At 31.6% G+C, this 14,939-nt stretch overlaps 1 protein-coding gene across 2 annotated transcripts; it reads left to right on the forward strand.

Moving 5' to 3' along the window:
• Positions 1-3,519: 3,519 nt before the first annotated feature.
• LOC108476348 (histone-lysine N-methyltransferase, H3 lysine-9 specific SUVH4-like) lies at positions 3,520-14,083 on the forward strand. Of its 2 annotated transcripts, XM_017778537.2 has the most exons (17): positions 3,522-3,764; positions 4,055-5,195; positions 5,277-5,399; positions 5,786-5,860; positions 6,615-6,710; positions 7,105-7,159; positions 7,258-7,367; positions 8,247-8,423; positions 9,542-9,640; positions 10,280-10,381; positions 10,816-10,865; positions 10,983-11,068; positions 11,729-11,888; positions 12,089-12,194; positions 12,286-12,468; positions 12,866-13,108; positions 13,689-14,083. In XM_017778537.2, exons 2-17 carry the CDS (start codon positions 4,083-4,085, stop codon positions 13,800-13,802), a joined length of 2,892 nt encoding a protein of 963 aa, XP_017634026.2. In that variant the 5' UTR covers positions 3,522-3,764; positions 4,055-4,082; the 3' UTR covers positions 13,803-14,083. The 2 variants fall into 2 exon arrangements, with proteins under 2 accessions (XP_017634025.2, XP_017634026.2); XM_017778536.2 differs by having other exon boundaries at positions 3,520-3,764; positions 4,055-5,399.
• The last annotated feature ends 856 nt before the right edge of the window (positions 14,084-14,939 follow it).

The following is a 14,939-nucleotide window of genomic DNA, read 5'->3' on the forward strand; positions in this document are numbered from 1 at the left end:
GTTTTTCTTTCGTTATTTCTTTACCATGTTTTTATTCCTTATATATTAGATTTCGATACTTATAAATATCAAGATTCATTTTAAATTTAGGTCAGGTTATTGAAGTTGGTGAATAGAATGGATGAAATCTTTCCATTTAAAAAATGTCGAGATTCATTTTAAATTTAAGTCAAAATTTTTTGAGGTCATTGAAATTGGTAAGTAAATTAATGGATAAAATCTTACCATTTAAAGAAATCTCGATTAAAGGTCAATATTCATTCTATAATTTCATTCAGAATTTTTGGTTTATTAAAATTTGAAGAAGCCTCAACACCATGAGTGCCGAGATCTAATTAAATACCCTAATATATTGTTAATCTTAAATTTTCCTTCTTTATTATAGAAAATTATGGAAAATTTAAACAAGTCTTAATGCCTATAGACATCGAGGTCTAAGGGAATGTCAAGGTTTGTTTTAAGTTTTCCATAATGGAACCCTAATCTTAACCAAAATTTGAAAATAAAGCACGAAAATGTTAAATTATTTTCAACACCCATAGAAATCAAAATTTCTTTGACCATGACTTTAAACCTTATAAATAATTCAATCTTACTTATTTAAAAAAAAAAATTCCTTACTGTTTATTCTAAACTATCCTGCGTATCTTCTTTCAAAACTCTAAACCTCAATAGAAACATTATAATGGCTGTCTATTCATGAAAGATTGCAAGAAGGTCATCTCTCTGTATGCAACAATGAGGGATGAATCTTATTGCCACAAAAATATGGAAAGAGATCCATCATAACGTCGAATCCATTCTCACTTATGTGCAATTGGTTCCTGTCATGTTTGTCAATTTGACAAGATGACTTTTGTGCTGGTATTGATTTTCGCAGTAATTGAATGATGAAGGCATTGGCCTATACTTTTCATCTCTCATGCGGCTAATGGACTATAATAATGAGACGTATAACACTATTGGTGAGCCTTCCAGTCAAACGTTTACCAGTAACAAAAACTTTTGAATTTGCTTTAGGAAATTTACTCGTTCAGTTGTTTGTCACATTCACCAAGAATAAGGGTAAGAGTTAAAGACCAATGCTGCTGCAGATCCTTGTCTATACAACATGAAGAGCTGGGGTCCTATCAAGTCTTATCAACTACTATGGTGATTCCTAAGTGAGTTCAAGAAGTGGAAGTTAGTTACAAGGGGGACGCATATGCTGCAGAATAAATTACATCCCTGACAATGGATACTGATAATTCTTCCTTCACTTTTGGACAAGGGATACTAGGATTCAAAAATAGAGTCTACATTGAGCAGAATGGTGACTTGAGCTAGCAACTCATTCAGACACTACATGAGTCACCATGGGGAGGCCATTCAGGGTCCCAGGCAACATATCAGAGGCTCAAACTTTATTTCTTTTGGCTGACATGCTGAAATAAGTACAATAACTTGTTCAGCAATGTGACACTTGCTAAAGAAAAAAGTTTGAACATGTAGCTTATCCTAAGAAATTGCAACCAATTCTTATTCCTCACCAAAGCTGGGAAGTCATCACCATGGATTTCATCGAAGCCCTTCCACAGTCCCAAATGTATGGTTGTATCATGGTCATCATAAACAAATTTAGCAAGTACGCTAAGTTTTTACCCTTGTCACATCCATATACTCTGCTGATATAGCTAAACCTTACTTAAAAGAAGTTTATAAGCTATATGGTACTCCAAAGGTGATTATATGAGATAGGAATAATTTGTTTTGCCAGCTTGATCTGGTAAGAGCTAATGAAGCTTTTAGGCACCAGTTGGCACCTTACTACTACTTATCATCCCGAATCTGATGGACAAACTGAAAGATTGAATATGTACGTGTTTCCTTAAAGCAAAGGATTGGGTTAAATACTTACCTTTAGCTGAATGGTGGTATAATAGCAGTTTCCGTACAAACATAGGTATGACACCCTTACAGGCTCTTTATGGTTATAAACCCCATGATTTTGCATGGGAAGCAAGCATAAATGCTAGAGTAGTTATTGTTGAAGAGCTGCTTGAAAAAAGAGAACAACTTGGCAAAATGTTGGTTGAGCAATTTGAGAAAACGCTGCAAAGGATGAAGTATTATGTAGATAGGAACATGTCTAAGAGAGAATTTCAAATTAGAGATAAGGTTTTTTTTGAAGATTCAACCTTACAAGAAAACTTTAATAGCTCAAGAAAGAATCTCAAATACTTTGGACCCTACACTATCATTCAAAAAATTGGACCTGTAGGCTGTACCTTACAAATTAGATCTCCCAAATGATGCCAAAATTCATCCAGTGTTCCATATTAGTCTGCTAAAGAAGAAAATTGGCTCTAAGGCAGTAGCTTGATATAAATAGAATGCTTTGAATTTCGTTCGATTTGAGTTTATCCAAGGTTTACTTTATTTGAAATTTGGGTTTAGATTCGTTTTAAATTATTGTGTTATGTCTTGTTTTTAAATTTAAATTTTAGTTATTTTATATTGAGATAAATTTTAAAAGCATATATAAATTTTCATTTAATGTACAATATTATACAAGAATTTCGGTCCAGTGTAAATTTATACATAAAATTTTAATTTTGATTCAATTTTCATATAACACTTGCAATATTATCTAAGTAACATTATTTTTCTTGAAGTCGGTGAAAATTCAAATTACTTATTGATATTTTACTAAACTAAAAATGAATTAGTAAATTTTAATATTTCCACATAATTTAAATTATTCTTTTGGAAATAATCTACGTAAATTTAAATTATCTTTCCACTAGTACATTGGTAAAGATATATATTTTTTAATCTACGTAAAAATAATTTAAATTTATTAATTTATGTTTTAGTTTAATAAAATATTGCATTAGCAATTTTATATAATATGATGAAAAATAATGACACATAAATAACAATGCTATTATATTGTGAAAATTGAATTAAAATTAAATTAAATATATAATATTATATATTAAATTAAAATTTATGTATAATTTTGAAATATTTTTTCTTTTAGAGCACTGTACTAAACTTTGAAGCCCAATGCCTAAAAATCTACTCGAATTTGATTTGGGCTTACCTACAGTCCTCGACATGCCTAGTGGCACAAACTCTGGAGTAATATAATTTTGGACTTCTTTTTTCTCAATTTTCATGAATGATTTTATGTGTTTTTAATTAAATAAATAAAATTAAACATATTAATTATTATGATAATTAGAGTATTTTAATAATATAAAAAATATATCATAAATAAAGTCTGAATGAAGATATTTTTTTACTAATTAAAGTGAAAATATTTATTTAAAAAAACATGTATTTTAATTTTTTGGTACTATGAAAACTTACAAGTTAAGAGATATTATAACACTTGATTTTAATTTTTTTTGAAGCATGTGCGTTTTTTTTATTTTTAATATTTTTATTAACATTTTAAATGTAGTTTACTTAACCTATTTTTCTAGTATTCACTAAAATATTATATACTTGTATTTTATAATATGTTTATATATGTATATATATATATTATATGATATTGGCAAAAAGGTTGAATGACAGAGAGCAGAATCTTGAATGTGAGAATCATGCTTTGAGACTTTTATTCAAATCCGTCAAAATCTCAGCTTTCCCGCTGCTCTCAATCTCTAAATCAGAAAACCCATGTCAAGAAGAATAGTTTTACGAACCCTAGACTCGATTCTAAAAGACGGCAACTTTCCAGTTCAGTCTCCTCCAACATTCCAGCTCTCCTTTCACTGGTAGGCTTCTCCACTCTCTTTTCCCTCCTTTTTCTTCGATTTTCTTTTCTTTTTTTTTCTATACTTGCAAATCAATTTTCCATCTAGAATGAGTCTAATAAAACAATGCTGGTTCTTTATGTTCTCAAAGATTTACTACGCACCTTGAAATCGATTCTGCTAATTCACTCCGTTCTTTTTTTTTTCTATGAAAATTTAGAGAGCCAGTGTGATCTGTAGACGTGTTTTTAGTAGAAAATTTCTTTTGTATTTCCGCTTACTCCGACATTCTAATATTCCTCTGCATGCAGATCTTGTAGCGTGGTTTCAATTTTTTAAATGGAAATACAGCGAAGAGTTAGTCCAAGGTTTCAAAATCTACCAAACGGTGGTAAATCGAACATTGAGAAGATATGGAATGCAACAAAATCAAGAAAAACATTAAATACTAGAGTTAGCCCAAGGTTTCAAAATCTACTAAATGTTGGGAACTCAAACATTGAGAAGATAAGGAATGCAACTGACTCAGGAAAGAAATCAAATACTAGAGCTAGCCCTAACTCAAAGATTGTGAAGATACGGAATGAAACTGACTCGACAAAGATATCAAATACTAGAGTTAGCCCGAGGTTCCAAAATCTACCAAAATTTGAGAAGATGCGGGATGCAGCTGACACAAGAAAGAAATCAAATACTAGAGTTAGCCCAAGGTTTCAAAATCTACCTAATGGTGGTAACTCCAACAATGAGAAGAAAAGGGATGCAGCTCTCTCAACAAAGACATCAAATACTAGTGCTAGCCCAAGGTTCCAAAATCTACCAAATATTGAGAAGATATGGAATGCAACCGACTCAAGAACAACATCAAATACTAGAGTTAGCCCAAGGTTTCAAAATCTACCTAATGGTGGTAACTCCAACAATGAGAAGAAAAGGGATGCAACTCCCTCAACAAAGACATCAAATAGAGTTAGCCCAAGGTTCCAAAATCTACCAAAATTTGAGAAGATATGGGATGCAACCGACCCAAGAAAGAAATCAAATACTAGAGTTAGCCCAAGGTTCCAAAATCTACCTAATGGTGATAACTCCAATAATGAGAAATTAAGGGATGCAACTCTCTCAATAAAGACATCAAATACTAGAGTTAGCCCAAGGTTCCAAAATGTACCAAATGTTGATAACGCAAACATTGAGAAGACATGGGATGCAACTGACTCAAGAAAGACGTTAAATACTAGAGTTAGCCCAAGGTTTCAAAATCTACCAAATGGTGATAACTCAAACATTGAGAAGATACAGAATGTACCCGATTCAAGAAAGACACCAAATACTAGAGTTAGCCCCAGACTCCAAAGTATTCCTTTGGAGAAGAGACCCTTTTATGGTAGTAGCCAGAAGAGGAAAACGTTGGATGATTCTCAAGATGAGATCATGGTCAAAAAACACAAAGTTGGTAATGCAAAGCTGGAGTGTTTATCTAATGGTTATGTTACAGTTGAAAATGATGAAAAAGATGTTGCTGATTTACAGGAAACTGATTCAAAAGGGGGCAAGTATGGTGATGATTTGACCTCTATTCATGGAATAAGTACGACTATGGCAGTGAAAGATAAACTCAGGCTGTTCAATAAGTATTTCCTCCACTTCTCTAAGGTGAATTGTTTATTTTTTCTGCAATGGTTTTGTATAGAAGTAAGAATTGGTGCATGTTTATATATGTTTTGTTGAAGGGAAAATGTAAAAAGAAAATGTTTTATGGATTTTTTAAAAACTAAATGCAGTACTTATTGCAATTTCTGTTTAATGTTGTGTTCTGCAAAAGGAGAAAAAAGAAAGAAGTTGGAGATTTTATTAAATGTGATTATAGAGTACTTTGGATAACTTGGAACAAACTTTTTGTTATGATTTCATTTTATATTTGTTATAGGATGCAAGTAAGGTTTAACTTTGATCTGTTTGTGTTCCCAAATTATGCTCTTATATTTGTATTATTTATGAACTAATAACAAGGTACCTTATTTCTGTGTTTCTATGCATAGGCAGAAGATGCAAGATGCTATAGAGTGAATGGTAGTGCTACTGATCATGAAATTGCGAATGGTAAAATTAAGGATGTAAGCTTCTAAACTGTAAATTTTATTGCATTTAATGTTTTTTAAAATTTCTTGGAGTGCTTATGTTAAAATCTTTTGTTAATTCCTTGTGCACTAAGCTAGCTTTTTTCTGCGACACGTTGATATGTTTTGATTAAATATAAAAATGAAGCGGCTTTGGTTGCAATTGTTTTTGGTAGTGACCTATATTGAAGTGATGCATTCATCAATTCTTTTAATTAGGTTAGTTAGGTAAGGTAGAAAAGCAAACTCTTTAAAGCTGTATTCTTCTATGTTAAGGGCCTTTGTCATGACTTACCAAATTTAAGCTCAAAGTGATTCCTGGAACCTTTATGAGCAGAAATTCAGTAAGCAAGTCAGGAAAAAAACTAGTGATAAGCGATAGGAATTTGTCCAATAAAACATTATTGGACATCAAAGCAAAATAGATATTAAATTATGACAGTCTATGTCTTGATATATGGCATTAAATATCCTCTGGTTGAATACACCTGGGTACATTACCTCCTAGTTACCCAGTTTGTTTCTTGTTGCTGATTAAATTCCATAATGATGTTACTCAATAAAAAAGGCACTGTTCTATGGTTTAGAGGCAATTTGTATCCTGATTTTTGTTTAATTCTAGTTTTATTTTATTTTTCATTTTCTATATTATCAACTTGATTCTAATAGCGGTATATTCTCTTCTCTTCCAGTCTCATTTTACATGAAAAGAAAATGCTTTATTAGTTTTGTTAATACTGCAAATTTACAGAAAGAAGAAGGATGTGAAGGCCATGTTAAGCAGGCTAAGCGATCTAAGCACAAAGGCTGTGTGACTAAGCGCCCTGATCTGAAGGCGATTTCTGAGGCAAGTTTATGGTTAATGCTCTGCACATATACTTTCAATATTTATGCTGTATGAAGCTTTTGAATTGGATTTTCATTTTCAACCCACTGCCTACAGTCAGCTGTCATTCTAGGTTTTCTTCTCGTTTTGTTGCTTTAGTCAATGAAAATGTGATACTTTTGTGATTTTGTTCCTGCTATTAGTCTGCAAGGATTGATGTGAATACATTCAATATGTAGAGAACTGGTGCTCGAATTAGATTGATATGTAAAGTTTGTTTATTATTCACTCGCCACTAAAATGTGAATAAAGTTGTCTTTTCTGTGTATTTGCTACCATATCAGCAGTAAAATAATCAGTATATTGCTTGATGAAGTCTGTATGACATATTTTATCTTTTTAAAATTCATGACAGATGTTGAACAAAAATGAAGTTCTGTGTCATGAGAGATACTTTGGTGATCTACCTGGTTGGTGAATTTAGTTCTCCCTAATATATATTTATATTGAAATATCAATTAGTTCCGAATGGAGTTGTTTTAAAATAATTTCTTTTGCTTCTTTATAGGTATTGAAGTTGGGCATCGCTTTTATTCTCGAGCTGAAATGGTTGCTGTAGGACTTCATAAACTCTTACAGAAGAGAATTGATTACATTGGAAAACCTTATGTTGAATCAGTAGGTTATTGTACCTTCTGCTTGTGCTTACATCAAATATCAGAAGGATTCCATGTTTTTCTTTTCTTATTTTCCATTGGAGCAGCAGAGTAGGCAGGCATGAAATGGTAGTTTTATTAACGCAAACTGTTAACCTTATTGATAAACTAGAAATCACATTTTATTAACTATTAGTCATAAAAGTGTTTTATCACATGGTAGAGCAATGTTAGTATTCAACTTAGATTGACCTGTTCAGAATTCTGCACTCTCTGTCATAACAAGAGATAACTGCCCATGAACATGCTTAGTAATGGTGCTGCCTAGGAGTAATGACCATTCTACTCTATTTGTCATTTTCTTTTTTTACTTTATTTGTTCAAGTTGGGATTATAAGACTTTAAGTAGGTATGCTTTAATTTCATCTAGCTTGAGTTGATGACAAAAGAGCTATTACTATTTTGCTATTTTATTGTTTCATTCTTGTTTATTAATTATTAGACATATGGATGGATGGCCAGAATTATAAGCTATCTTTAGAGTTTTGACTTAGGGCTAGGATTAAACCTTTACTTATAACCTTAGTACTGTAAAATAGATTCACAGCCACATTGTTCTTTTAATGAATAGACTTAAAAACTAGAGGTTCATCTAACCCTATGTTTTTCAAGTATTCCAAATTCTATCTTACTCATTTTCAGCCTTTGTTTTATCGTATTGCTGCTGTTTTCTCCCTAAACCACATTAGTTGGTTAATTACTTTTGAAGATATTCCTTTTTATATAAGACTGATTAATTCAAGTCCCCTATAAGTTCCTATATAATTTTCCTATGCAAATAATTTGAATTATAAGCTTCTCTAGTCCTACTTTGCTTTAGTAATCTCTTGGTGCATTTCAGGAGTACAATGGCTATACCTTCCCTCTCGCTGCTGCAATTGTGATGTCTGGTCAATATGAAGATGATTTTGGTAATAGGGAAGAAATTGTTTATACTGGTGAAGGTGAAAAGGATATACCTGGTAAAAAACGCCAATTCAGAGATCAAGTTATGCGTTGTGGTAATTTGGCTCTTAAAGTATGTGACTTGCTTTCTTTATTATTTACACTATCGTGTTTGCACTCTTTCTATGCTTAATTGCTATAACATAAATGTTCAGGTTTTTTTTTTTTTTGAAATGCTGTTCAACTATTAATTAGTAATGGCTACAAGTTTCAAATTTATCTTTAATCAAAATTTAAACTATTTGCAGTTATTTTAATCAGTGGGTTTACTTTCATAATAATTATGAGATGACATGTATTGCTCAATATCCACATATAAACTTGCTTAGATATGGTAAGAAAAACAATGCTCTCACTTGTTATTTGAACCTTGACTTACAAAAATTCCAAACTTTATTTTTAGGTGAAAGTTTTAGAAACATCCGATTTTGGCAATTAGAGAATTCTTTTAAACTTTTTATTGCAATTTAACCATACCTTAGTGACATGATAGGTTATAGTATGCTACCTTATGTTTGGTATCAAAGCTATTTGTTCTTTCACTTATAAACTGGTCATTTGGTGCAAGCGTTATAAATAAATCATGTAATTGAATTATATTTCTCAAAATATATAGCTGACATTTGCTGTGAACACGGTTATGGTGGTAGGGCTAATTGTGTGTTGGACTATTGTGATTCTTTTTAGTTTATTAGTGTCATCTCCAGCCTGTTAAAAAAAAAAAAATCAAATAGGTGGTTTTTTTCCAGTAGAAGTCCCTTCTTTTTAACTTCCATAAAATCTCTTAGTATGACAATAGAAGTATAAAACTATGTCTAATGATTCTGAAGTGGTTTTAATAGCTTAGGATAGATTTAGATTGGATTGAATATTGCTCTTGTAAAATAAATGATTCACCAGCTGAGCCATTATTAAAAGGTTTAAACCATCCTATTGATGTTTACCCATCTAAACTGAAAAAGACTTTCAGCAAGTATTGATAGCCTCTTATGAAGCTACACAATTAGAATAAAGTTAACCGTCATATGTATGTGTATTTTTCTTCTCTTCTCAACCAAAGTGCTTTCTGAGCTCAGTTTACTGATATAGCTGCACTTTTTGCCTTGTTTTTTGTTCTACATGTTATGATGTTTGATTTAACTTGCAATTTAAATTGTTTCTTTACTCATTTTTCTTGTAATCTATTTGCAGAACAACAAGAAGCAATCTGTGCCCGTTAGAGTTATTCGTGGACATAAATGTGATGATAGTTACAGCAAAAAAGTATACATATATGATGGCTTATACAAGGTTAAAGTCTTGAAATAAAATTCTTAATACAATTGATCTCTAAAACTAAATATGTGCTGCATTTGAAAATTTACTTGATGTGTTTGTGTAGACTTGGGAGTATTTTGTTGCTTGTATGAAGTGTCATTGTTTGATAACATCACTGTTTTCAACAATTTTGTGTGCATGCTCCTATCTTTCGCCCCCTATAAACAATAGAACATTTTTTTAGGTTAGTGCATTACTTATCATCTACAAACAAAAATTACATTTTTCTCATATTGTGGCAATAGAAAAAATAAATATATGGTTTTGCCCCACTCAGAAATATATATTTTTTTATCAAATTAGGATGATAATTTGGAAGTGAGACTGCCCTCTTACCATTCTGTTTTACCCTCACTTTTTATCTATTTCTTGATTGGTGTGTTCTAGTACACTTACTATTGTGGAGTATTATAGATGTTTTATTATATGAGAATCTAGGAATATAATGGATGAATCTTGGGATGGTATGCAGTAGTACCAATTTAAACTAGTAATTCTTGTTCATTATTTATACATTCTTTTACATTATTAATTAATATCAAGATATTCTATCGTTAGTATTGAACTAATTATCATTTGCTTATGCTCAGTTTGTATTTTTCCTTTTAATAGGTTACTGGCTATTGGGATGAGAAAGGTGTTTCTGGCTTTAAAGTTTTTAAGTACAGGTTGAAACGACTACGAGGACAAGATAATTTGACAAGCCAGAATCAGGTAATTTATTTGTTTATTTTTTTCTTTTGGCTCACAGTCCATTGGATTTATACAGGCTATTTTATCTATGGTCACAAGGAATATGGAACACACATGCACATATGTGCACATAGACACACGGACACACACAAACTCCGTCCTGAGTTATTAATGAGACGCTTCCTGCATTTTATTTTCTCTTTTTGCCTTTTAGCATGGTATATCTTGAGCCACTAGTGGTTGAGGAATAGTGCTTTCCATACTGTGCTAAAAAGTCATTAAGTGGCTTATATTTTTCATGGATTTTCTTGGAAGCATCTCCTAGGCTTCATCTCTCTTGGATTTCATTGTTTGGCTAAGCTTGCTTTGTGCATGTAACGTTGACATGGGTTTTGCACTAGGCTGTAGCTTGCTTATATTACTATTCTCAGTTTTAGTTTGACTTCTTATTTTAGGTTCACTTTGTACGAGGAAAAGTTTCTAGAGTTCAACAAGAATTGCCTGGGTATGAATTGCCACATATATATGCTTCTAGATAGATTTCTTAGATGTCAAATTCAAACACTACAATTTTATGTGCCTTAGTCACACTATTTGACTTCATGTTTTCTTTTTTCCCAAGGCTTGTGTGCAAGGACCTATCAAATGGTCAAGAAGATAAATGCATCCCTGTTTTTAATTTTTATAATCCTTCTTTGGCTCCAACAGGCAAGTTAAATTGAAATATTGAGTAAGGTTGGGTATATGCTTGCTAATGGGGCTAGATGCCCTTGCTTGCTGGCAAACTATTTCCTGTTTGTGGTTAAAAGGCTGTGTTTATCTCTGGATTGTCAGCTAAGCTAATAATATATGCATAGAACTTGGAAGTAAATTTGTTGAGAGAAAACCATCCACAGATATCCTCATAAATTGACTATTACATTAATCATTTTATATTATCAATTTATGTGGTAAAACTATAAGAGACAATTGTTTTTTATTTAGGTTATTGTATTTTTTTTTCTTGTTATTTTTGCTTTATTCATTTCTCTTGGTAGGATTAAAAGGGCCAGTGAAATTTCATGCATTTAAATTAAAAAAAATTCTGAAGAATTATTCTTATAAATCCATCAACTAGTTTTAAGATATTTTAATGATATTGCTATTCTATACATTTCAACTAGATGTCTTTCTTTTTTTCTCAAATGTTTATGCAAGTGCAACCAATATATATCAAAGAATGCTTATGTATAAAGGAAGTGATTTTACTTCTATAAATTTTATTTGATGCCTTAATATATCCCATATGTGATGTCTCCATTCCTTTGTCTCCTTATTCCTTCGTAATTTTTTTTGACTCTTTTTTTGTGTAATGGTTTTTCTTTGCAGGCTTTAAATATATCAATTCCATTAAAGTTGCCAAAAATGTGAGCATCCCACCAGATGCTCCTGGGTGCAATTGTAGAGGAAAGTGCACAAATCCAAGGTCATGTTCTTGTGCTCAACTTAATGGTGGTGACTTTCCATATGTTTCTCGTGATGGTGGCAGGTGAGATTTGAATTATATGGCTTTGAAAAATTCAGGGTTTTGCCGAGTTAAAATAACTGACCACAAAACCCAAGGTGTTGTGGTAATTCCCACAAGATCATGAGATCAAAACTCATTTGAAATTGGCTGATCTTTTGTTATTCTTCAAGACCGTGCTGTCTTTACTTTAGTTCATTTTCTCTCCATTTAATAATTTTCAGATTGTTCGAAGCTAAAGATGTTGTATTTGAATGTGGTCCAAATTGTGGCTGTGGGCCTGAGTGCGTTAACCGTTCATCTCAGCAGGGACTAAAATACCAGCTTGAGGTATAACACCTATAACTGCGAAGCAGTGCATTTGGTTATGCAGTTGCATACTTGCATTGACACATTTAGTAAACATTTTTATTCCTTACAGGTCTATCGCACTAAAGAAAAAGGATGGGCAGTTAGATCTTCGGACTTTATTCCTTCTGGCGCACCAGTTTGCGAGTATGTTGGAATCCTAAGGAAGAATGATGAATTAGAAGATATTTCAGAAAATGACTACATATTTGAGATTGATTGCTGGCACACTATGAAAGGGATTGGAGGAAGAGAGGTACAGTTCAAGGGAATAACTCAAGTAGTTTCATAAAGCTTGACATGCATGATCGTTGATAATTGCATAACATGAGAAAGCATACACGTGCAGTATGATCATGATTTGATAGCTTATGTGCTGAGGTATACATGCTAATTGATAATAGAAACAAAAATAGGCTAATAGTCTTTCAACTTATTGTGTATTATATATAGGCAACGGACTGTAAACTATAATTATTGAGATGCTACTTTTGTTAGCTTCACATGCCAAGCAGTCCATCCATACTAGGCCTTCATGCTGTGTTTTTTTTTTTTTTCTTTTCACTGCATGCTTTTTGTTCCTTTATGTGTTTGCCTTACTGTACATGCATAGAATTAATTTTGTATATTCTCTAAAGCATTTCTTCTGATAGAGACGCCTAGGTGACGTTTCTCTTCCTATGTCAAACCTTGTGGATGAAGTTGATGAGAGAACTCTAGAAAGTGAACCTGAGCCTGAGTTTTGCATAGATGCCAGCTCCTTTGGAAATGTTGCTAGATTTATTAATCACAGTTGTGATCCTAACCTCTTTGTTCAGTGCATTCTAAGCTCTCACCATGATGTTAGACTTGCCCGTATAGTCCTCTTTGCTGCAGATGATATTCCTCGAATGCAGGTTAGTCCCCATAATATTTCTTATTATTTATTTTTCAGATTTATTCTGGAATATGGTGCATTTTGTATTTGAAATTTCATGGTTTTATATGGATTTTTCAGAACCATACTTAATCGTGGAATTAAAGCCCAAATAATGATGTTGGGCAATATAACCAATATACTACAAAAGCTAAATAAATGAGCAATAAAACAAATAAAAGAGTAGGGAGAGGAAAAATCAAAATACTCGATTTTCCTTCCCTTTCTACACCAAAATGAGGGGGATGTACATGTTGTCATGTGTATTCCACAGCATGCCTGTATGATGCAGTTGAGTAACATTTTTGTCAGAATCAAGGTGATAACATTTTTGTCAGAAACTAGTAGTCATTTCTTGTTCAGCTTTGAGTATACGCTTCAGCTCCAGTATGGTGCTACTACTAATTACTATTATTTCTTTTTAGTTTCAAGAAGATTATTTGAAGAGCCCCTAGCTTCAATTTCTTGTTTAATAATATATACACGCACACACATATTTAACATTGTCAAATTTCAACTGTATTTCAAGATGAAGAATAATCTGTTTATGTGACAAACAGGAACTTACATACGACTACAATTATGCAATTGATAGCGTTATTGGTCCTGATGGCAAAACAAAACAACTGCCTTGCTTCTGCGGTACATCTGAATGTAGGAAGCGATTATATTAGGTTTTAAGCAACTTAAAAGTTTTGGAATTCTGGTAAGCGGAGGCCCATTCCTATCTCCTCTCTCTCTTGTACTGGAGAAAAGTGTATTTGATTTAATGTTTATATAAAATATGGGGGTTTTCAAGAAAGTTGATTTACTTGTTGGACAAGTTTTTAATCTCACCATTATGGAGGGGCATATGTATAGATGAAACAAGGAATACTGTCATGTTCCTGCTCCTGGACTGATTTGAAACGGATGTATTACAATTTTATGGTTTACTCTTGTTTTTTCTTTTAAATCTTATATATTTATATCTGCTAAATAAGGCCTATAGGCTGGGCCGATTTTAAAATTATTTAGGACGATTTTAAGGAAAAACTTGCTTAGCTGGATGTGTTTTTCTTGAAGTTACAAATTTTGACTTTTTAAATATAATTAATTTTTTTTGATCAGATGGTTAATTGTTAGTAGTTTTGTCTTTTGAGTCTCATATTCGATTTCTCTCACACTCACGTACAAAGTCAAAAGAAACTATTAACATTTGACTAAAGAAACTAATTATATTAAAAAAAGTCAGAAGTTACAACTTAAAAGGAAATGTGTCAGGCAAGCTTTCTTAACATGTGCATGGAAAGCTCACTTAGTTGAATAAGCTTTCTCTCAAAATTGGCCTATATGACTTATTTAGTCATTTATGTCACATTTAAATTATTTTTGTATAGTGTTAGCAAATTTTGTATTTCTTTTATTGCCTTTGTGCCCATAAAATAAATATATGCTAGTATATATATACATATATATATTTGTAAACTATACTAGTATGGTTATAGAGTTAAATTTAAAGGTTACAATATTGTAAATTTTTGTACTTTGTATATTTGAAATTTAGTTCTCATGCTTTTTATTTTTAAAAATTTAGTCTTATTTTTGTAATTTAAGAATTCAGGTTTAGTTGTTAGCACTATTAAATTTTTTATTAAATTTATTGGTGTAATATTCTAAAAAGAAATTGTCACTTGATAGCTATGTGATAAAAAGTATATTGTAATGAATTTAAATTTAACAAAGAATTTTAATGGTGTTAATAAATTTTAAAATTTATGCCAGCATTTTAATTAAAATAAAGTCTTTACATTAATTATGTTAATTAATAA

Source organism: Gossypium arboreum, chromosome 3 (assembly GCF_025698485.1).
Source record: "Gossypium arboreum isolate Shixiya-1 chromosome 3, ASM2569848v2, whole genome shotgun sequence".
Taxonomy (NCBI): domain Eukaryota; kingdom Viridiplantae; phylum Streptophyta; class Magnoliopsida; order Malvales; family Malvaceae; genus Gossypium; species Gossypium arboreum.

Coding starts and splice junctions, on each gene's coding strand:
- LOC108476348 (XM_017778536.2), top strand. CDS start 4,083: ATGGAAATACAGCGAAGAGTTAGTCCAAGGTTTCAAAATCTACCAAAC. Junction 12,469..12,865: donor AAGGGATTGGAGGAAGAGAG/GTACAGTTCAAG, acceptor TTCTTCTGATAG/AGACGCCTAGGTGACGTTTC. Junction 13,109..13,688: donor ATGATATTCCTCGAATGCAG/GTTAGTCCCCAT, acceptor TGTGACAAACAG/GAACTTACATACGACTACAA.